Genomic DNA, 23,087 nt, shown 5'->3' on the forward strand with positions numbered 1-23,087 from the left:
ACAGACAGAATATTGTATATATAATAAATAAATATTTTAAAAAAGAGTACTTGTTTAGCATCTGTGAGCCTCCAAATTCAATTCCAGTGTTGCCAGGGGGAAAAAATAACTTAGTATATGATATATACATGCATATGCTTGCCTATTTATTATTTTTCTTCCCCTCAATAATGCTGGATTTTCCAGGGCAGAACCTTTGTTTCCAGTTCATTCTCACTGACTGATGGTTTCTTAGAGTACGTAATGATCCAGTCAACCATTTAGATAGAACTCAGATGGTGATGGTTCAGACACCAAGTATTTGATTCTTGAAATTATTGAGATACAGACGTAATTTGGTTGCAAGTTTGCTTTAGCTCAGTTTAGTGAATTCAATGTCCATTTTCTGGGGCAATTTTTATTTTTAAAAATAAAAAATTGAAGCCTGGTGGTGATGGTGCAAGGCTTTAATCCTAGCACTTGGGAGGCAGAGGCAGGTGGATCTCTGTGAGTTCAAGGCCAGTCTGGAACTATAAAAGTTCCAGGACAGGCTCCAAAGCTACAGAAGAACCCTGTCTTGAAAAAGCAAATAATAATAATAATAATAATAAATACATAAATAAAATTTGAGTCCGAAATTAGTTATTTCTCCCCTTGTAATTCTTCCTTCTATGTATTTTGCAGATCCAGACACAAAAGGGGTGATTCCTGTCCAGGGAGAGAGCCAGCCAGGCCACAGTCTTCCAGGACTCTGAGTACTAGCATGGGTTATAAATTCCAATCAGAGGAAGGCATGGCTAACTCATTGGCTAAGACTTCTCAGTTGAGACTGCAGTCAGAGTTAGGCAGCTGGTGGGGCTGGGGAGCCCTGCTGGCTCAGTGGATGAAGCACCTGCCATACAAGCAGGGAATCTGATTTTAGCTCCACAATGTTCACATCAAAACTGGGCCTTGATGGACCAGCAGATCCCTGGGACTTATTCTACCTAAATCACTGAGTTCCCGGTTGAATGAAAGAGTCTGTCTCAGAAAAATAATACTAAGGTGAAGTGTGAATGAAGAAATGCCCTGCTGTTGATCCTGCCTGCACACACATACACACACGTGTGCATGGACAACCCCAGATATGAACATGTACACTCAAAAGAGGTTCGGAAAGAAAGGCAGTGTGGTTACAGGTGGAGGAAATTGTGACAGATTCCGGAACATTTGGAAGAAATGACCACCATGCATGAAGGAAGCAGAGATGCTGAGGTGTAAATGATACAAAATATAGGTGGGAATGTTGTCTAGGCCGGCCACAAAAGGACTTACAGTGTACCCTCTTATCCCTGGTGGGAATGCCTAAAGGATTTTCAATGGAGGAAGGGACTTGGTCAGAATTTTCGGGTGTGTTCATGATATGATGGGTTTATGATTTAGGGCCAATTTGAAACTATTTACTCATTTTAGAATTGCATTTTAGGACATATTCAGAGTAGCTTGGACAAACTTATTCTTATGAGCAAAAAAATTATGCCTCAAAGTGTGCAGCTTACTATGTGGCCTACTAAATAAGTAGTACCCTGCGGAAATTCTATGCGAAGATGTTCTCTCTCCATCACATCTTCTTTCCCTTTCTGTCCTCTCCCCCGTTTTAGAACAACAAGGTCACACTCTTCCGCCAGCTGCAGCAAATGACATACAGTCTGATCGAGTGGCGCTCCCAGATCCTGTCTGGGACACTCCCCAAAGATGAACTAGCAGAGCTGAAGAAGAAGGTCACAGCCAAAATTGATCATGGGAACAGGTAACCCAAGTCAATCCTATCCCAAAGATGTGGGAAATGGCCGGCACCTTCACAGTAAATATCATTCACATCTTTAATACCAGCAGCTGGGAGGCAGTAGCAGACAGATCTCTGTGAGTTCAAGGCCAGCGTGGTCTACAAAGTGAGTTCCAGGGCAGCTAGGACTGCACAGAAAAACCCTCTCAAAAAAACAAACAAAAAATCCTTTAAGCAATTTCAAATTGAGGGTTGAGGAGGTAGGCCAGTTGGTCAAGCGTTTGCTGAGTTTGCATAAAGCCCAACACAGCACAAACTGGGTGTGCTGGTGCTGTAATCGAAGCCCTCTGAAGACGGAGGCAGGAGGATCTGAAGTTCTGGTCAAGGATGCATGACTGTATATCAAGTTCAAAGCCAGCCTGGTTGGCTTTATGAGACCCTGCCTGAAAAATAAAACAGAAAATAAATAAACAAGCTGCATATTATATATAATTATCCATATTTACAAGGCACATATATATAGTACTTATATATAATGGTGATTAATGAGGTTAAATAGCAACCTCACCACTTTGGCAGCCATTGTTTCTTTGTGTTGGGAGCATTTAAAATCTTCTTTTCTGGGGATTCTGATGGGTAAAGTTAATTTTTACCAACCGTAGTTATGTTACTATGCAGTAGGAAATTAGAAGTTATTCTTCCTACCCAGCTACACAACTGTACCAACGAACCACCTCCTTCCCTTTATTAGTGATTTTGGGGGCCGGGGTTCTTGTGTGTGACAAAATACTGAATAGAAGAAACTAATGGGAATAAAGATTGACTTTGGCTAGTGGCTGCGGAGAATAAAGTTCGTCATAATGGGGAAGGCACGGCCAAGCAGCATGGTGATGGTGGCAGGAATCTGTCCTTCGCCTAGCACAGCAGAAATCAGAGCACTCCAGCCGAGAATCAGAGGCCCATCCCAATAGTCCAAGTGTATCAACTAAACACTATATCTCGAAAGGTTTTGCAAGTTGTCCGACCAGTGTCACCATCTGACAAGTGTTGAGACCTATGAGTGTGTTGGGGATGTTTTCCATCCAAGCCATAGTTACCTCCTAGTAGTGTCCCTGCAGCACCCTAGCCTCACAACAAACTTCTGGTCTTACGGTTGCCAGTTATTAATGGTTATGACTTACTGTCTTATTGTCTTAGAAAACACTTAATTTTGGTGAAAAATGTCCTAATCCCTTCCTTGGGTCAGATGCTATGTTGGCCCTTGGGTTCCAGCTGATACAAGAACAGAGAAAATAGGTTTTCTGCCCTAGCTTCTCCACTGGCAGAGAAACCAAGAGTGATCAGGCACATAGAGAGAGCTTTTCCAGATGCCTGAGACTATATTTTATTCCAGGGATAGATATTAAGTTGATTGCTGTCATTTTCAGCATTCCCCCCACCCCCGCCACCCAGTGATCAGGCACATAGAAAGAGCTTTTTCAGATGCCTGAGGGTATGCCTTTATTCCAGGGATGGATATTAAATTGATTGCTATCATTTCCACCCTCCCCCTACCCTCCACCCCCCATTGGGACTAGGACCATGATTGGTAATGGTATAATTCGGATTCCCTGGTATGTAAGCCATCCTTCTAGCCCACTAATTCTATCTACACACTTGTTATGTGTCCATTTCTGCAGCAAGCTCCTAAGTAGCACAGGTAGTCACATTGCTTCCGGGTACCATTGCCTTTCACTATAGGAGAAATTCAGTCCATGACTGTGGGTGTGGCCTGGGATTCACGCTTTCAGCCAGCCCCTTCCGGAAGACCTCAGAAGTCCTCTGCTAGCTTTGCTGTTGTTTATTTGGTATTTAAGTGGTCTAGTGTGTGCTGATGTCATTCCCGTCTCGCTCTTTGCCCCATGGCTCCAGCTGTAGGACTCTATCATATCCCTGTTAAAATACAGTTCATCAGCCTGTTTTGTAAATGCACTAGTTTAACGAACTGTAATTAGAAACAATTGGCGTCAACGTGGGATACAGCCTTCAGCCGGTTTCACAAACTGCCTCCATTGTACACGCCACATACTCATAACTAGGAAGTAGCTATGGTAAAGTTAATTACTTCTTTCTAATTTTATATAGGAGGATGTGAACTTGACTGATTTCCTTCCGGGTCACAAAGGCAATGGGAAGGAATTAACTTGGTCACGGGCCCTGTCTCTAGGTCTGACTCTCCTTGCAGTTGAGATGGGACTTCCCTCCCTGATACTTGGCCTCTGTCGTGGTCAGTGTTGATGTCTCCTAGACAGGATCTGGACTCACATAGGAGACAAACCTCTGGTCATGTGTGTTCTAGATGAGGTTAACTGAGGAGGGAACCCGTGCTTAAATGCGGGGCAGCACCACTCTGTGGAGTCCTGGAATTGAATAAGAGAAGCTAGCGGGGCACCAACATACATCTGATCCTAAGTGACAATATAATGTGACCAGCTGCCTCGGGTCCCTGCTATGCCATCTCTTGAACTGTGAGCCAAACTAAGCCCTTTCCCCCTTAGGTTGTTTTTGTCAGATATTTTGGTCACAGCAAGAGAAGTGTGACTGCAGCCACTGCAGCTGCGTGGCCTTTCCTGCAGTCTCCGGACCTGTCTTAAAGCTAGTCGAGGTAGGCTAAGGCTCTGTCCTTTTCTGATCTTGCCACAGTAGCATTGGCCCGGAGGTTCCCCCGAGGCCTGGCATAGCATGTTAACGTCTCCCACATGGCAGAGCTCGCCTGCTTTCTTTCCCACACCTGCCCTTGAAAGCGGCTCAGGAAACAGGGCCTCTGTGCCAGGACATCCATGGCCCAGCTCTGCCAGCATGCCATCCCTCTCGGGTCTGGTGGGCTGTGGTCTGGCTGCCATGGGAAAGAAGCTGCCAGTGCAGCTCACTCGCCTGGAGTTGCTGTAGAACAGAGGGAGGGAACTGAGGCGTGGTTGCTTTCTTCCCAAGGACTTGCCGCCTCTGCCTGTTATCCCTTGAGTGCTGCTGTTTGGACATCTCCCTTCGCTCATGCAGGTGCCTGGAAGGCAGACTGAGGGCTGAGAGCAGAATTCCGTTCCACCAACCTCTGAGTTCTTTCTACTTCTGTGCCCATTGGGCACTAAAGCCTTGGGAGAGGGGTGTGGTTATCTCCATTCTTGCCATGCAGCCCTCAGAGCTTCCGTTGCCAGTTTTCTTGTGCCGGTCTCTGCAGTCGGAGCTAACGTTTATTGGTGCTCACTAATGTGTGGTCCTATTAGATGCTTCACTGCTGTTATCCCAGTCAAGTTCTTATGGCAACCGTAAAGGGTAGGAAGCATCTACCCATGAAGGAGTCCAGGCTTTGCAGGATGAAGGGGTCCTAGAGCAAGCAGATGTCAAAGCCAAGCTTCAGACTGTAGTGTGAATGATAGCAGAGCCAGCATAGAGGTGGTTTAGGAGAGGGTAGCCCTAGGACTTAAGTCTTAAGTCTTCCTTATTGTCCTCCCTTAAGACAAGATTGAGTAAAGAAGTCAGGGAAGGTCTTTGAAGGATGATGTATGGGTTTGTCATTGTTGCTGTGCCCGATCACAGGGGACTGGGCCAGGGAATCACTGAAAAGAGGGCTTTGGTCAGAGTCAGTGTCAATTTATTGCTTTGGGCCAATTCCTTGACACATGCTCACAGGTTTGGGCTAGAATGCTCTCCTGAGCCGTGTCGCGTTATTGCAGTGTGGAAAAGGGTGGAGACTGGAAGGAGGGGACCCCTGGGCTGTGTCCAGCCCCTACCCATTTCTCCTGCGTCCCCTGGGCTTTCTGACACAGGCTCTTCTACAGAGTCTGGCAGTGGAGGGGAGAGCTACTTACCACCTCCTTTCTCTTCAGAATGCTTGGACTCGATCTGGTTGTGCGTGATGACAATGGAAACATCTTGGATCCGGATGACACCAGCACTATTGCCCTCTTCAAGGCCCATGAAGTTGCTTCTAAAAGGATAGAAGAAAAGATCCAAGAGGAGAAGGTGCATTTTCTCCTGGGTGCAGGTCAAGCTACTAGGATTTTATTCTCTGCCTTGGTTTTTAATGCCAAAAAAGGGGAATAGTAGACAATAGAACTAGAAATGCCTGGAAAATCACATGTGTCCTTATTTTAAAAGTGGGCAGAAAGAATGAGGCCAGTGTTTGTGTTCTGATTTGGAAAGAGAACAAAGGTAGGTAGATGTGTGTGTGTGTGTGTGTGTGTGTGTGTGTGTGTGTGTGTGTGTGGTGTGTAGAAAGATGCAGAACTATTTTATAAAAAAGTACTTGTATTTTAAAAATACAAAAGGGTATACACATGTCAGTGCTTGCATATACAAGAGTCACTGGAATGGTAGATTAGAAACAAGCCACTAAGAGCTGCCTCTGGCCCTGGGTTCAGTTCCCAGCACCCACTTAATGCTTCTCAACCACCCATAACTCCAGTTCCAAGGGATATGTTTCTTCTTCTGACCTTTGAAGACACAAGGCATGTATATGTGGCCAAAATGTCTGTACACATAAAATAAATGTAAAGAAATAAAGATGCCTCTGGGAAGGAGAACTGCGTGAAAGGAAGACTTTTTATAGTATAATCTTCTCTGTTTGTTATAAATACTGTACTGTCCAAGATAAAACTATTTTAAATGATGTGTTTAAAAATTTTTGAAAGCAGTGAAAACTTAGAAAGATGGAGAAAAAATATGTCAGCCACATTCTGACAACATGACCTTCCATGTTGACATTTTTTTTCTTTCTTTTAATTTTATTTTATGTGCATTGGTGTATTGCCATGTCCGTCTGTATGAGGGTATCGGGTCACCTAGAACTAGATCTACAGAGCTACCGTGTGGGTACTGAGAATTGAACCTGTGTCCTATGGAAGAACAGTCAGTGCTATTAACCACTCAGCCATCTAGCCAACCCCCCCCCCCGCCCCACCCATGTTGACATTTTGGTGTATTATTTTCTGTTTGGAGGAGGAAAGGCTTATCTGCGTGTTGTTTATTGCTTTTGCTTTCTGGAGTACGGTCAGGACAACGTGTGACTGTGATTCTCATTGAGGGACAACCACACCCAAGGGCAAAGCTTTCTCATGGGACCTTTGTTTGCTGTGAAGTTGAGCAGTGGATCAGGTGATCTAAAATTGACCCTCCTGCACCCACATGGAAGCTCCACATGGAAGATTCATGCTTCTGCTAAAAACTGAGTTATCACCTGTAGACATCATGGTTATTTTTTTATGTGTATGTATATGGTACACATACATGTAGGTATGTTTGTTTGCATGTGTGTGGACCCACATGGATATATACATGGATATGCAAGTGGACGTGGAAGCCGGAGGTTGGCGTTGGGTCCCTCTCCTATCACTCTTCATCTCATTTATTGAGGCACGGTCTCTCACTTGAACCCAGAGCTTCCCAGCTACCCAGTTTGTTCCAGGTTCCTGTCTCTATCTCCTATACGCCGGGATTGCAGGTGGGCTGCTGTGCCCACCGAGAATTTACATAAATCTTGGGGATCTGAACTCTAGGTCTCATTCTTCCACAGCAAGCACTTTCTATGGCAAACCATCTCTCCAGACTCTCAGTCAGCATTTGTTGAATTATTTGGGCTCAAGAGCCTTAACAGGGCTGCTCTGGTTATCTCATAATGCTGATGTGTTTGTTTGGCTGAGCCATGATTGGTCCACATCTGCTCAGTTCTTAGCAGGCGCTTCTTGAGTATAGTAGCTGTCCCTTGTGTATAGGTTGGCTTCTTTGCCAATATTTTTTTTCCCGTTTGCTTAAGTCTTCTCTCCTGTCCTCTGGCCTAGAGCATTCTGCAGAACCTGGACTTGAGAGGCCAGGCAATCTTCAATACTGTCCACACCTATGGTCTCTATGTGAACTTCAAGAACTTTGTCTGTAACATCGGCGAGGATGCGGAGTTGTTCATGGCCCTGTATGACCCAGACCAGTCCACCTTCATCAGGTAATGGAGACCTATGTCACTTATGCTTGGCCTTGCAAAATACGGTTTTTACCTGCCCTTATCCAGGAGCCCTTCGCTGGGTTTGAGGTCTAAAGGCTGGGTGTAGTCACTTCTGTAGAAACTAGTCTTTGGGCTCTGGAACCTTTGCACACGGGTGCTAACATGGTGAAGCTTCAGGTTGTGTCCTTTGTGGGGGTTTAAAGAGTGAAGGAAACTGCTCAGGACACAGACACAAAGATAAAGCATTCAGAAGAGCCTAGGGGTGGAATGAGAGAGATGCCATGGAGCACAGTGGGGACTCATGGCTTTGAGTCTAAGCCGGAGGATAGGGCAATGGTGAATGCCCGCCATTATATGTTTGTCCACACCCATGCAATTCACTGCGCCAGCTGTGAACGCTCATGCCAGCTGTGGGCTATGGGGATGAAGATGTGCAGGTTCAGAAGTTATAGCCAGTTAGATGGGGGTAGTGTGTTTGGGGACTCTGCTTTCAGCTCAACTCTCCCATGAACCCAAAACTACTGGGGGGAAAAAAAGAAAGTTTAAAGGCTGTGATTGAGCCCCAGTATGACCCTTCCCTGAGCAACTCAGGAAATGGACATTTAGCTTCAGGAAGGTGGTGAAAAGTAATTCCTGGGGCTTAGGCATTCTTACCTGGTAGAGTGCCTACTTCACATTCTCGTAGTCCTAGGTTCAATTCCCAGAATAACAAAAACCAGGTAAATTCCACAGGATTGTAATCCCAGCACCAGAAAGGTGGCAGCAGAAGGATCAGCTACATAGTGAGTTTGAGGCCATCCTGGGCATCGTAAGTTCCTCTCTCAAAAAGTAAAAACAGTTGCTAAATCACTTGCGTGATACGGACCATGAAGGATGGATTGAGAATAACATAGAAAATGAAGCTTTTATAAATGTGGCCCCTTGAGACATGTTTCCGTGACTCTCTCAGGCTGGTCAGTTTACTATGTAGCGCAGGCTGGCTTCAGATAACGATGATCAGCCTCCAGAGTGCTGAGATCACAGACCCAAGCCACCGTACCCAGCTCTAAACTAAACTTTCCCTCTAACAAAGCTGAAGCTTCTATATAAACAGTCTGAGGTGGAGTGAAGACACCAATGGAAGAAACTCGTCAAATCCCATATCTGAGCCACCCTGAGCAGTGTCTGCCACTGTGTAGCGTGTTCGTTGCAGTAGGGACTCTTTCAGTTACAGAGTCCCCACATATATGGCGTGTGTGCTTCCCCAGCACCTTCTCACAGGGCACCTCTGTCCCTTCTTTTGACCCTTGCACGTCTGCGCTGTGAGCAGCCTCTGTTCCAGCCGCCCACTCACTAAGAGTAATTTCTTTTGTTTTCCTGCTAGTGAGAACTACCTAATTCGCTGGGGCAGTAACGGGATGCCCAAGGAGATAGAGAAGCTGAATAACCTCCAAGCCGTGTTCACCGTGAGTCCTTCCTTCATAAAACATTTTTGATTCGTTTGTTTTCTGTGTCTATGTATATGCATGTGTATAGGTGTGTTGCTATGGTGTAAGTGTGGGGGGGTCTGAGGCCAGTTGGCAGAAGTAAGTTCTCCTTCCACTGGGTAGGATCCGGGGATAGAGTTTAGGCAAGAGCTTTTATCCATGGAGCCATCTAGCTAGCCCGGTCCCATTTTCTGTTTCTTATTAAATATATGGAAAACATAAAGGACGAAAAGGAAAGCCATCGTCGTCCCCTGAGTAGGTGTCACCCAGTCATTGATTCACTTAGTAAACACATACTAGGTACCACATTCCAGTCTGTACCCTTGAGGCCATGTGTGAACAGAACAGGGAAAGTCGCTGTGTTCTTGGGCAGCTATTGAGCTGATGGAATAGACAAACTTATACAATAATGACACCCGTGAGTGAATTCTGAACAACATCAGCACCCTGGGTGCTTCCCAGGGCTTTGCCAAAGTATTAGTCGGGGAGGCTTAAGTTTTCATTGTATATTTATTAATTTAACTTTTGTTTTCAACTTACAGTTGTTCATTGATTTTATTATAATGAAAACGGTTTCCCACTCTTACCCTTTTTTTCCTTTTACTTTTGAGATTATAATGTCATCACATCCTTTCCCCCACTTTCTTTCCTCCCTGCAGGCCCTCCCATAGGCCTCTCCTTGCGCTCCTTCAAACTCCTGGCTTCTTTTTCATTAATCATTGCTACATGCATGTGTGCATATTTAACTTTTAGTACATATATGATGTATTACGTATGTGTGTTCCTGAGGTCACATGGGTGTCATAGTTCGTGTGCAGAGGTCAGAAGACAGCATCAGGTGTTTCTCCTCCCTGCCACACTGTTTTGAGCTAGAGTCTCTTTGTTGCTTGCCTTTGCATGTACAAGGCTATCCCAAAGATTCGCCCCTCTCCACCTCCAATCTTTCTTAGGAACATGAGGATTATACACGTATGCCACATTACCTAGCTTTACACGAGATCCGAGGATTTAGATTCAAGTTCTCAGCTTACATGGCAAGCGCTTTACACATTGAGCCACCTCCCCAACCATGAAGCTTGTGTTTTAAATAGTTGATTGATTAAGCACTGGGAGTAGAGATGCGAGGTGTAGGACCACACTCTTAGCATGCGCTCGGCTGTGGGTTCAATGCTGGCATGCTAAAACACATAAATATAAAACATTGGAGGAAGACAATGAAGTTGGAGAGAGCCAGTGAAGCAGATTACTAGGTAGAAGGAGAGCTCCTAGACCAAGGTCACAGTGAGGGCAAATGTGATCCAGACCTTTCCTGGGAACCTTCCTCTGTGTAGAGGATTCCCAGTCTCTGCAGGGTGATGCTGCTTGCAGCTCAGGAGCCTGTAGTGTGTACCTGGCAACTGTCTTCTTCTTAGCTTAGAACTTTCTGAGCTTCTTTCACATATGTGTGTGTATGTATATGTATATGCATATATGTATATATACAAACATATGTATATATATGCATATATTTATATTTTAGGGCACACCTTGGGGCTGCAAGGGAGACTGGGAAACCTTGATAGGTGGGTCCCCAGCTCCGGCTATCTCTCTTTCTTCCATCAATCCACACAATTGCTCTGTCCCCTACTCTTTCTGAGTCTAAGAAAGGAAAAGTAAGCCTAAATTCCAGTGGCAGATGAAGCAGCAGCCAGTAACAAACTGCTTGCCTGTCCCTCTGTCAGCTGCCTAACTCTAGGACATGCACAGGCTTCTCTGCCCCTGCACAGAGCCCTTCCTGTCTCTACCCCTGCAAAAGCAGACCCAGAACCTTCTGGGATTTTATACCAGACTACTTTAGTATTTGTTCAGTTTGGAAACCGAGTTGGGTTTTCCCCGCTTTCAAACGGCGTTTATCGGGCCATGTGTATATGCTTTTGGCACTGTTAAATCTTTTGTTCATCATTTAATCAGTCATGACTTAGTACAGCTGTGATTGCTTTTTCCTTTCCTGCTCCCACACTCTCCCAGCCAGCCAGAGGATCATCCAGAATGTAAATTTTATGTCTAGCCTTTCCAATGAAAGAAAATGTGGTAGCCATTCCCTTGTTCATTAAACAATCTTCATAACTCATTTATAAATGACTATGTATTATGTAATGATAGCCAATATGCTATGGTTTATAGAACCTGCCACCTGGCCTCTTTATTTTCTATTAGCGGAAGCCCTGCAGAACCTCAAGCAGAGATTCCGGGTGGGTGATTACTGGTGTGTATTGCTGTCTCAATGACATGTCTTTACCAAATTACAGGGCGTAGATTTGGAGTGATTATTTGAAAAGTAATTCTTGATTCAGTAAGAGGGCTGGGGCTGCTGTTTCATAAAAGGGTTCTGAGATATAATGAAGTTATTTCTGATGTTAAGTGAATGAGATGTATGAGCTCATTTCCGGATCACTCACCCCTCCTTCAGAACACACATACACACACAGGAGTCTCAGCTAACAGGACCAATCCTGCCCCCACACCTCTTGCTATCCAGTGTTTATGGAGAAGGCTTCTCAGGAAACAGGTGCGGAACCTCACAAAACCATACTTGGGTTACACTTGCCTCCAGGGTTCTTTAAGAGATGAGCCAGGAGTGAGGAATGAGGGGTGGCGCACGCCTGTGATCCAAGCACTTAGGAGGTGAAGGCAGGAAGAGCTGGAGTTCAAGGTCAACCTCAGCTACCTAGCCTGTTCAAGGCCAGCCTGGGCTCTCACAGGCTTCTGTGGATGCCCAGAAAATGCCAACATCATGCAAGTTTTTATGTCATTTGACACTGAGATGTGGCCTGTACTAAGACATACAGCAGAAGGACCCAAAGTGTCAGGGAATGCTCAGGTTCCTAACCCCTTGCCCACCTCTCTACTGCAGAGGTGGGGGCTGAGTCTGATCTAGTCTAGAAATGAGAAGTAGGGACGAGGGACGAAAAGAGCGCCCTTTCATAGGTAAGTAGATGGTCATTTTCTCTGTTGCCACAGTAGTTCTCGGGTGGGTGGGAAGAGAGGCACTGCTCCGGCGTTTCAGCGTGGGGTAGTGTTCTCTGAGCAGGACATGACAGCCAACCTCTCATCTGTCCTCTACCCACAGGACCTCAGCAGCACGGACCTCATCCGGCCACGCATCAGCCTCGTGTGCCAGATTGTCCGGGTGGGCCGCATGGAGCTGAAGGAGGGCAAAAAGCACACCTGTGGGCTCCGGAGACCATTCGGAGTAGCAGGTATGACGAATGCCAGAGCCCAAGGAAAGCGGTACAGTGTCTGGGGACCCCGTTCTTCAATATCTCTAAAAGACCTAATGGGGAACTATCCCCTGATCCCATTTGGGGCATATTCCCCAAAGAACTGAAGAGCAAGGTCTCAGAGATACATATGTGTACTCATTTGCACAGTGGGATTGTTCACAAGGGCTGAAGGAGACCAGTTCACTCAAGTGTGCATCACTAGATGAGTAGATAAAGGAATTTTTATTCAGCCTTAAAAGGGATGGAAATTCTGCCTCAGGCCACTGTATGACTGAACCTTGAGAACATGAAGCTAAGTAAAATAAGCCATATGCACAAAAAGCCAACTGCTATGTGATTCATTGATATGAGGAGTCAGAGAGTCAGCTGACGGCTGAGGGATTGTCAGGGCTGGAAGAAGAGGGGGAATTGCTTACTGAGGATAGGGTTCACTTTGGGAACATAGAGCTCTGGCTGTGGATGATGGTAATTGTTACACAAGGGGAGTGTGCTTGCTTTCACTGAACTGTACACTTACAGGTAGTTAAGGTGGTGATTTCTATGCTATATATATATTTTTTACTACAATTATAGCAACGAAAAGAGATAGAGAAAAGGAGGTAAATGGCCGCTGGAGGGCAGACAGATGCCAGGAGGGCCCTCTAAACACTGGAAGCCGTAGATCACGTTGTCATGGTTAGTCTCGGGCACACAATATTTATACCCTAGCATGACCAGTTCTCTTTCCTTGAGTCTTGTGTCCCTGAGTCTTTTAGTTACTGATGTTGCTGCTGTTTCTCCTTTGTGCCCAGCACCATGTCTCACCCACAGCAGGACTACATGCTAGCAGGCGCACTGCTGCTGAGCTGTGATCCAAGGCAAAACCTCTTGCCTGCTTAGGAGACTCCTTCCCAAAGGTGACTTTGTGTCCCTGAATGCCTTCAGAGAGGGTCCATATTGGCCTAAACCAATCCTCCGGACCTCCCAAGCAGCCCTATACCTTTGGAGTCTCTCCTAAGTTTCAAGAAAGATATTCTGTCTTTTATTGACATTTGGATCAGTAGTGCTTCTGGAAAGTCACCAGTAAAATGTCAGAAATTTGCTCCTGGACCAGGGCCAGATAGTCCATGTTCTTCACTAAACCTTATGGCTTCTGTGGCTAAGGAGGTGGCCTTTCTGTCCCCTGAGTGGCACACTGTCTATGTACCATGTCTTCTGAACTGTTCCCATCATACCTGCTGCTCAGGGAAGCAGTGTTGCTTTTTGAGACACCGTCTCATTCTGTAGCCCAGGCTGGCCTGAACCTTACAAAGATCCTCCTGTCTCGGCTTTCCCAGTGCAGAGATTATAGGTTTGTGCCACCCTGCCTTGCTTGGCATTGCTACTTTATCAGGAATTAAAGTGGAGTCTCAAAAGATACAAGGAATCCAACTCTCTTTAGCTATCCACATGGCGGTGTAAATGTATCTCTCTGTCTACCAAAGATGTATTTGAGGTCATGCTATGCATAATAGGCCAAGGAAACTGAAACATTATGCCGGAGGCTTTAGTCTGCTTTTCTGTGGTAATCTATGTATGTGTGTGTGCATGGGAGTCAGAGAGAGAGTGTGTTTCTGGATATTGCACGCATTATTGTATTTTTCAGTACGTACTTCTCTCGTCAACAGACAGGCCGTATGATAATATATGTTCTATGGCCAGGATGTAATTTATTAACCAAAGTTTCACCTCTTACCAGGGAGCTGCCTCCTGTCAGCCAGCAGCTTTGCACCTTGCTCATTAATCCTCCCAATAGCTGGGCATAGTGGTTATGTGATTTGGCTTTGTGGTCACTGTTAATGCGTACCCTGGCTTTGCTGAGAACTTAAACTAACTGTGGCGGTGTGGCCCAGTGGTGCCTTGCTTCCCTGGCATCTGCAAGTCCCTAAATTCAATCCCACCACTCTAAAACAAAACAAAAACAAACAGACACACACCTAAAAAACAGAACAAATGAACATAACCAACAACAAAATCAAAACGTGTGACCAAGGGCAAGTTAACCCTTTCCATGCCTAGGTGGGGCTCCTCACCTCTGTGTTAGTGAGATAAGGATTGCAGCAGGCTTACCTGGAGGCTTTAGTGAAGTTCTCTCCTGGGTCAGGGCTGAGGGGAACCAATGACTGAAGGTTTGTTTTGTGAGACGCTTAAGGCTTGTGTAGAAACCAAGAGTGTATCAAATTAATGACACAGGTAGCCAGTTCATCTTGAATTTATCTCTAGACTTTGAATTCTTCTAACAGGTCTGCTAGAAACATGTGTTCTCTATGGCTTTCACTGAAGACTTAATAAGAAAAATCAGGCTTAAGGCTTTCAGGAACTTAGTCTCAGGAACTTTCAGTTCAGTCTTGCAGAGTTTTGTAGGTGTGTCCTACAGGGTTGGATGTACAAAGTCTGAGCCTTTCATGACATTTCACACCTGCTGGGTGTGGCACTTTAGGTAATTGTTATGGCTTGGTCCCCAGTTCCTTTCTTCTTCTGGTGCTCTGTGTTTGCGATACCAACCTTTTCTGTACAGCTCAGTGAGGCATGGAACCATTAGTGTCTCTAATGACCTTTATCTCTCTCCTAGTGATGGACATTACTGATATCATACATGGGAAGGTGGACGATGAAGAGAAGCAGCACTTTATTCCCTTTCAGCAGTGAGTATCTGGCGTTGATCCCAGGTGATTCCAGGTCCAGGTTAGCCATCTGAATGTGGGCGTGAATGCAGAACCAGGTGGGAGGAGCCTTTTTGTTACTGGAGACTTAAGTAAAGGCTTCTCAGCTCGGGCCTCTGCAGAATGCTTTGTTCAGGGGGCTTCATGTTGGATTCAGAAGAGGGTGATTGAACATTCCCTAGCTCAGTGAAAGAACTGGAAGAATAGAAAATAAAGGGCACGTATATCTGCCCTGGAATCCAGAGAATGACGTCATTTGATTGTCAAAGATGCTTTGTGTCTGAGTAGCTGTCTTTTGTTGTGTTGCACAGGTTTGATTAAGAATCACATGACTTCTCAGACTGGATGATGTATAGGAGTTGTCAGGACAATCTTGTTAGACTCACCATTTGCTTTAGTAGGTGTGACTGCATCCGACAAGCCTCTGAGTATTGCTAACGAATGGCACAGGTCCAGGGACCACGTGTACAGTAGGGAGGGGTTAGGCAGGAAGAGTGTGAAAGGCGGTTAGGGTTCCTGCAAGGAACTGGGGGAGACAGTCTGGTAGTGCAGGGCAGGGTCAGCTCAGAACTTGACTCAGGGCTCCATCTTAAGCCTCTTTGCAGGATTCTAAAGTTAATAGTGCGGAAGCATGTGTGGGTAGATTTTCTTGTTTCCAGAGGCTGCTACTAACTACTTTTAAAATATACAATTAATAGTCTTCACCCTACTTACCAGCTTCAAGAGCACGGAGGACTCAGTATTTCCCATAGTTCGGTGTGGATCTTGATTATCCAATAACTTTGGTATCATAAACTATTGTCTCTTACCCACATGCGTGCACACTCACGTACATACAGGCATGTGTTGCTTAATGAGGGGACTTAATGAGAAGTTCATCTTTAGACAATTTGTGTCAACATGATGGAGTATAAAGTAAGGTAAGGTAGCTACAATGTCACACAGCGACAGAGTCTTATCGGACCACCATCAAGTATGTAGCTTTTCAAAGGTGACTGAAATGTGATATTTGGCAGTGTGCATGTGTGTTGTGTGACATATGTAAATATGCTTAGACAGGTATATTAGATAAATAGATTTAATTCATCACCAATAAATGGGATTACATTTCTAAATATATTAAATCTAACATAGTAAGCAGATAAAATGCATTGAATAAATATAAATATACAAAACGGAGTTGGGGGGCACAGTGCATACCTGTAATCCCAATAATTTAAAAGGTTGAGGCAGGAGGATTATGAATGTGAAGCTAGCCTGTGAAGCATAGTGAGACCTTATCTAAAAAAAGCAAACATTTTATATAGAGATAGACAGATATCATAAATGTGACATGTACATATATAAAACTTTCAGATCCATGAATATTACTACTCTTTCATATAGAAACATGTCAACATATTCAGATTCTCATTCACAGACAAAAAAAAATCTATGTGAAAAATTCCCTTATTTATATTCACCTTTATGGACTTCTTTATTCAGTATTATGCATCCCTGCCCAACTTCTGAATCACTGTCCACGTGGTAGCTGTGAACACTGAGGTGGTCCCACTGCGAAATATCACATGCTTTTATTAAAGACCCCAGCCCTAATTTGATTACCACCCTGTGCAGCAAGCAGCCACTGTATAATGGTGCTCATGTTCCCTGTTGCAACCCAGGCCTGTCTCCTACTTTCCTAAGCTGCAGTGGCTTATGGTGAATGGGGTTCATATGTGAATTCTGCTAATACACCTGGGGTAGCCATTCAAAGAAAACAGCCCCCCATTTCCAGCCCATGTTGCATTATATTTTATTATTTACACCAAGAAGGCTGTCTGGTAGGCAGAGAAAGCTAGACACAATTGCACAGCAACAGGATGATAATGCAGTTGCCAGGGACAACTTCAAGAGAACCGGAGTGAGAGGGGGGTGATGTATTTGGTCCTTTGACCTCTCCGTCTGTGGACCTCACCTGATGTGCTCATTCCATGGGTCTCATTTGCTGGGTAACCATCGCAATCCTAGAGTTAATATCATTTTGAGGGGGGGAACCCCTTTCCATTGTCCTGCACCCCTGCTGTGTCCATGTATCAAATGGCCATTGTGATGCAGGCCTCAGGGAAATAGCATCCTGCAGAGTCTACCATCAGGGAGAGCTAGACCCAGGAGCCAGGTTTCCTGTCCCTTGGCTCTCCCTTCAGTCCCATGCCAGCAGCCAAATCTAAGAGTCTGAGCATTGCCTCTAACTTTAACTGTTTAACTTGTTCTTGAGCACTGAGTCGAATGAACTTCGGCTGTTTCAACACTTGGCCTTCGCCACCCACCCGCACCTTCTTCTTTGCTTCCAGTCAATCCCAAGGCTTAGGGAAGAGAAGGTGGAGAGATAGAGCTAGAGGAGCAGGCAGTTTGCTGTGAGACTGTGTCTCCTAGGAACATAAGAAGCTGCATCCCTAAAACCTTACCAACATGACTGCCCTAATGTGCCCTGAACAAGGAAGACACCAATGGACACATGCCAAAGTGAATGAGGAAAAGCCCCAAGGTCTCCACCTTACACAAACAACTACAGACAGCTGAGGAAAATGGGGGCTGGAGAGGTGGCCTTCCCCAGGGGGGAAACATATCGATTGGTCTTCCAGTACCAAATGTCAGCCTTGAAAACATGCAGATAGCATTATATGAACTGAACAGGTTTTATTTAGGAATATACCTGTATATACATATGTGAATATAACAATAACAATTAGTGAAAAAAGAGGCCATAAATTAGAGCAGAGATATTGGAGGATTTGGAGGAAGAAAATGAAAGAGAGAAATGTTATAACTATACTTAATTATATTATAATCTCAATATGCATATGACACACATATACATACATGCTTGTGTGCGCACACATATACACACACAGAAAACAGAAGAAGGAAGGGAAGAAAGTGTGCCAGGGACAAAATTGTAATAGTTTATGTGGTTGACCTTATTTTCTGTTTTATTTCCCAATCCTTATAATGTAGGATTGGGCAACACTGCTTGCCATACAACAGAATATGTGTGCGAGTGAGCCAAGCAGAGATTGACTTACAGACGGAGCAGAAAGCAAACATGGCATTAGTCATGGCTAAGTTATCTTGCTTTTAAGGCAGGGACAGAAAACAGAAGGGTGGCTAACTGGTGGGTCAGCATCAGGTCCCTTTTGTAGGCACCTTCTCTGAGGAACTTTGTTAGCTCACTTGCTGGAAACAGCCTCTTTGGGGGAGCTGGGCTGTTGTCTCTCCACGCTCAGGTCTTGGAAGGTAGATATTCCACTTGACTTCAGCCTTCACTACATTTGCACCGTGATGAGCGACTCCATGTTGACCATAGCCTGGTCTGATGGGGGCCCCTGCAGGAATTTAATCCAAAGCAACCACTTGCTATCATTAGTCATTGGCATCAGAACCCTCTGGTGAGGTTTTGTGTTTGTATTTCCGGATTGTTCTTGTGAGACCTCCATGGTCTCAGGTCATGCTTCGGAGACTATCTCTGCTTCCGGCTTTCTCCTTACCTCCCCTGTCTTTCCCAGAATTGCCATGGAAACCTACATCCGCCAGAGACAGCTTATCATGTCACCCTTGATAACCTCACACGTGATTGGAGAGAACGAGCCACTCACTTCGGTTTTAAATAAAGTGATAGCGGCAAAGGAAGTGAATCACAAAGGACAAGGTACGTGGCCTGCCCAGGGTGAGGGGACTTTGGCTAGGGTGGAAGAAAACATCCAGAGCAAGGTCCCTGAACTGCCCTTTTACCAGCTCTCTGACACCGAAGAGCCTTCCCTGGACACCACCCTCCTCAGGCATCTCCTGCTGAAGATCCTCAGCCATTCCCCCTCCCTAATGGAACCAGGCTTGAATGTGGAAGGTTCTGTGGAACAGACTTCCCTCCCGCCCTCTGCCCTCTGTTCCCAGTGTTAACTCGAAGTAAATGTGCCAACAAACTGTGACTCAGGAGTGACTATGCACTGTGCCCTCAATAAGCGTATTCCTTCATACGTTTTCTGAAAGAAGGAGATGGAAGCAACCCAAATGAATATCCATTAATAAGAACTTAGAGGCTACCTTGCAGAGCATTTAGATTTTCTCTGGAGTCTCCATGTACCTGTCTTTTGATGGCTTTGGCTAAGAGAAGTTCTTGTGGAAACGTTTCAAATCCTAATAGTAAGGAAAAATAGTTAAAACATCAGAATTCAAATGCCAAGATGGCAACCAGGTGTGAAAACCTTTCAAGCCAGTGTCCGCTCTTCACTGCTCTGTAACTGCTCTTTAACAGGAGGACAATCAAGAAAACACACTGTTACAGTTGTTCAGGTAGAAAGAAATAAGAGCAATAAATAAATCTGAAAATAGAGTTTTCCCTTTTTAGGATGTTTCTTTGTGTCTGCTTGTTTACGTATGTGTGGGCACACAGGTAGGAGTGTACATGCATGTATGTGTTTGAACGTGGAGGTCTGAGTCTTACTGTTTCAGCTTGTCTAGTTAGCTAATGTAATCTGGAAATCACCGTCTCTGCCGTTTGGACACTGGAATTATAGGTTGGCTGTCGAACCTACCAGTGATTCATATGGGTGTTGGAAGACTAAACTCAACTCTTCAGGCTCACAAAGGAAGAACTCTACTCTCTTTAGAGTTTTTCATTTAAGAATATAATTTTAATTAGAGAAGAACATTTTTATACTAACACTGTTTACATAGGATTTCCTTTTTGAAACAAAACAGAAAACAATGCCATTCCTTTCTTGCTTCTGAATAGAACAAGCCCTTTTCAGATGTCTCTTTATTTATCACAAGTATCTGTGTGTGTGTGTGTGTGCGTGCGTGCGTGTGTGTGGTTGTATACCATTCTAATGTTTAAAATGCTCCAAACCAAATTTATAACATTTAATTTAAATATTTTGATTGAGTTTTGTTTCTCTTTGACAACCAGGCAACACTTCATTCCACAAAGCAGGATTAGTTTTCTGACAGGCTAAACAGGAGCGTGTGGGTTTTATAGAGAGAGAAGGAAGGAGACAAGGAGAGAGGGAGGGGGGGAGTCGGGGGAGGGAAGGAGAAAAAAAGGAAAAGGCAGTTGTTTGGGGGCAATCAGATTATTTTTAATCTAAGGAGTGAAACAAAGGGGGCTTGGCAGGGGCTGTTTGGGACATCTGCTTCTTATCTTTCTTTCCTGATTTCTCAGAAGGCCAGATAACAATTTACTTTTCTTTTAAAGCTGTAGAACTTGACCACCAGTGACTCCATTTTAACATCTAGCCCCATGGGTTAGGGTTGGGCATGTAACAAGTATCTCCTGTCTCATCAGCACTGTAAATTGAAGCCACCCTGCCATGGTGAATTGACAATCTGTATTGATGCTTCCTTAATGTTTGGGAAACACTATTCGGGAACTCTCAGAAGTAGGACTTCTGGGTTAGTGGTGGGTACCAGCTTCAGCCCAGATGAGGCCCAGGCATTGCCTGTGCTGGTCCTCAGAGTGTTTATCCTGCGTGCCCTGCCCTGTGGCAAGTAGACTCTGGTCCCCAAGTATCTAGATAAGCACCTTGAGTCTGTATTGTCTAACAGCTCCATGAGTGTCCTGGTCTCCTATCTCAAATTTTGTAAGGAAGATAATTGTTCTTCTGTTTTCTTTAAGACACATTTTCTAGTTTTTGGTATGGTAAAACATCCACAGACTTCTGCTTCTCTGTGATTTGTGTATTCATGTCATATTTCCTTTTCTTCTCTCTCTCTCTCTCTCTCTCTCTCTCTCTCTCTCTCTCTGCTTTGTTTCTTTTTTGGTTTTTTGTTTTTTTGGTTTTCAAGACAGGGTTTCTCTGTTGTCTTGGAACTAGCTCTTGTAGACCAGGCTGGCCTCTAACTCACAGAGATCCACCTGCTTCTGCCTCCCAAGTGCTGGGATTAAAGACATGCGCCACCACTGCCCGGCATGCTATATTTTTTTGTGAGGATCTTTGTCACTGATATCATTTAATAAATTTTACATTATTTTTATATATCAAAAGTTTCAGTTTATATGTGGATAATTATTTTGCTTTTAGAATTTGTTTCTTTGGCTTTAATAAGGGATTAACTCCAGGGCTGGAGCCATGGCTCAGGAGTTCAAAGCACTTCCTGTTCTTGGAGAGGACCTGGGTTCCATTCCCCACACCCCCATGGTAGCTTACAGCATCTGTAACTCCAGGTCTCTCTTTGGGCACCAGGCATGCATATGGTACAAGACACACATACTGGCAAAAACACTCATACACATAAAAACAAATAAATCCTTTTTTAAAAAGGTTAATTTTCAAATATTTAACAGCTATTTATTCCCGTTTATGTCTGTATGGGTGTTTGAGTATCTGCCACATGTGCGGATGCCCATAGAGACCAGAAGAAGGTACCAGATTCCCTGGGAGTGACGAACAATGGTGAGCTGCCCAACATTGGTGCTGGGAGTCAAACTTGGGTCCCCGAAAAAGCAGCAAGTTTCCTTAATCATCGCACCATCTCTCTAGGCCCAGAAACTCATTTCTTTACTTGTGGTTTTTCCCACCTCTGCCGTCACTTCTTAAGGTGCCACATGTTGTGTGTGTAATCCCACAGTTTCTGCTCATGTCTGTATCCTTTTTACCATGACGGATGCATGCTTTTTGGCTTGGAACAAACGTACTTTGGTATCAACTAGGATAATCCTCACTCCTTGTTCTCCTCTGAAGTCAGCTGTCTCTGCTGACTTCTCAAGTCCGCTAGTGAGTTTGAAGGACGTGTCATTGAAATGACGTCACCCTGGGAGGGTTTATGTTTATCATGAGGTGTCTGGTTGGTCTCACACAAGCTTCTATGTGTGTGTTGCAAAGATCATACAGAGAACCGGAAGCTCATCTTTTTTTTTTTCCTTACAGGTCTTTGGGTATCCTTAAAGTTACTGCCAGGTGATCTCGCACAGGTTCAGAAGAACTTTTCACACCTGGTGGACAGATGCACAGCCATCGCTCGGAAAATGGGCTTTCCAGAAATAATCCTGCCAGGTACACATTTCTCTTGAGTCCTGTTTTATATTTCTTTTTCATGTCAGAAGGAAGGACTACCTCTGTTCAGACAGTTGAGGTGATCTGGGTCCCTAAGAGGACATCATTTAGGGTCAATGGCGCCAAGAAGCTGGTGACAGAGAGTTGCAGCATCCTAAAAGACTTTTCAAGGGGCAGGATCACGAAAACACCGTTAAGTATCACCCAGCATTCTCAGCTCACTCTTTCCCATCTGTTCTGCACACATGCTTCCCCAACTTGACTTTTCACTCCGAAAGCAAGCTGGCGATCCAGGGTCTGCAGTTCAGGAGATTAAGCTGCTACTTCACTAACAAGCGCTTTTCCCCCTCATGTCATCAGCTATGCTGGGCCCCCGTGCTCAGCTCCGTCTCTGAGATGCTCTGCTGTGCTCCCATAAGCCCTAACTGTGCTCTGCTTGCCCATTCGCCCAACGATTTCCCCATTTGTGCTCTGATCCCAGCTTTTCGCCAAATGTTAGTGACCGCAGTTACAGTCTCCTGAGTCCGCCAACTTCACACATTAATTCTCTAGAATCGATAGCAGTCGAAGGGAATCGTACTCCGAGGAACTGGATTAATAATCCTATGAACTGGTTTGTAGTAATGAGACTTGTGGACAGCCAGCCATATCACATTTGAAAAATTCTAGAAAACCAACTTTCCACATACTACGTGAGAACAGATCTTTTGAGAGTAACTGGGGCCCTTTTTCACCTTTAGGAAGTTAAAGGGAGTGGTAGCTTGTTGAACACACATTGCCTGAGTGTGAAGGGTGTTTTAATGAACACTCATAGCATGAAGAGTAAGAATTTCTGCAAAAGGGAGGCGGTTGCGTCTTTCTTCATAAAATGACATCCATTATTCATCCATTGCAAACCTGTTTTCACCCAACTATAAACTCACCAGCATTTGTG

General features: G+C 44.7%; 1 protein-coding gene across 1 annotated transcript in view; it reads left to right on the forward strand.

The window, feature by feature from the left end:
- Nucleotides 1-23,087, forward strand: part of Dock5 (dedicator of cytokinesis 5) — a 178,797-nt gene that overhangs the window by 85,973 nt on the left and 69,737 nt on the right. The window contains exons 6-13 of the mRNA XM_026783227.1: nucleotides 1,620-1,768; nucleotides 5,608-5,743; nucleotides 7,558-7,715; nucleotides 9,079-9,160; nucleotides 12,291-12,420; nucleotides 15,035-15,107; nucleotides 18,671-18,813; nucleotides 22,028-22,153. Of these exons, the coding sequence (XP_026639028.1) occupies nucleotides 1,620-1,768; nucleotides 5,608-5,743; nucleotides 7,558-7,715; nucleotides 9,079-9,160; nucleotides 12,291-12,420; nucleotides 15,035-15,107; nucleotides 18,671-18,813; nucleotides 22,028-22,153 (997 nt within the window). The remainder of the gene's footprint in view (nucleotides 1-1,619; nucleotides 1,769-5,607; nucleotides 5,744-7,557; nucleotides 7,716-9,078; nucleotides 9,161-12,290; nucleotides 12,421-15,034; nucleotides 15,108-18,670; nucleotides 18,814-22,027; nucleotides 22,154-23,087) is intronic.

Source organism: Microtus ochrogaster, chromosome 17, assembly GCF_000317375.1.
Source record: "Microtus ochrogaster isolate Prairie Vole_2 chromosome 17, MicOch1.0, whole genome shotgun sequence".
Lineage (NCBI taxonomy): Eukaryota > Metazoa > Chordata > Mammalia > Rodentia > Cricetidae > Microtus > Microtus ochrogaster.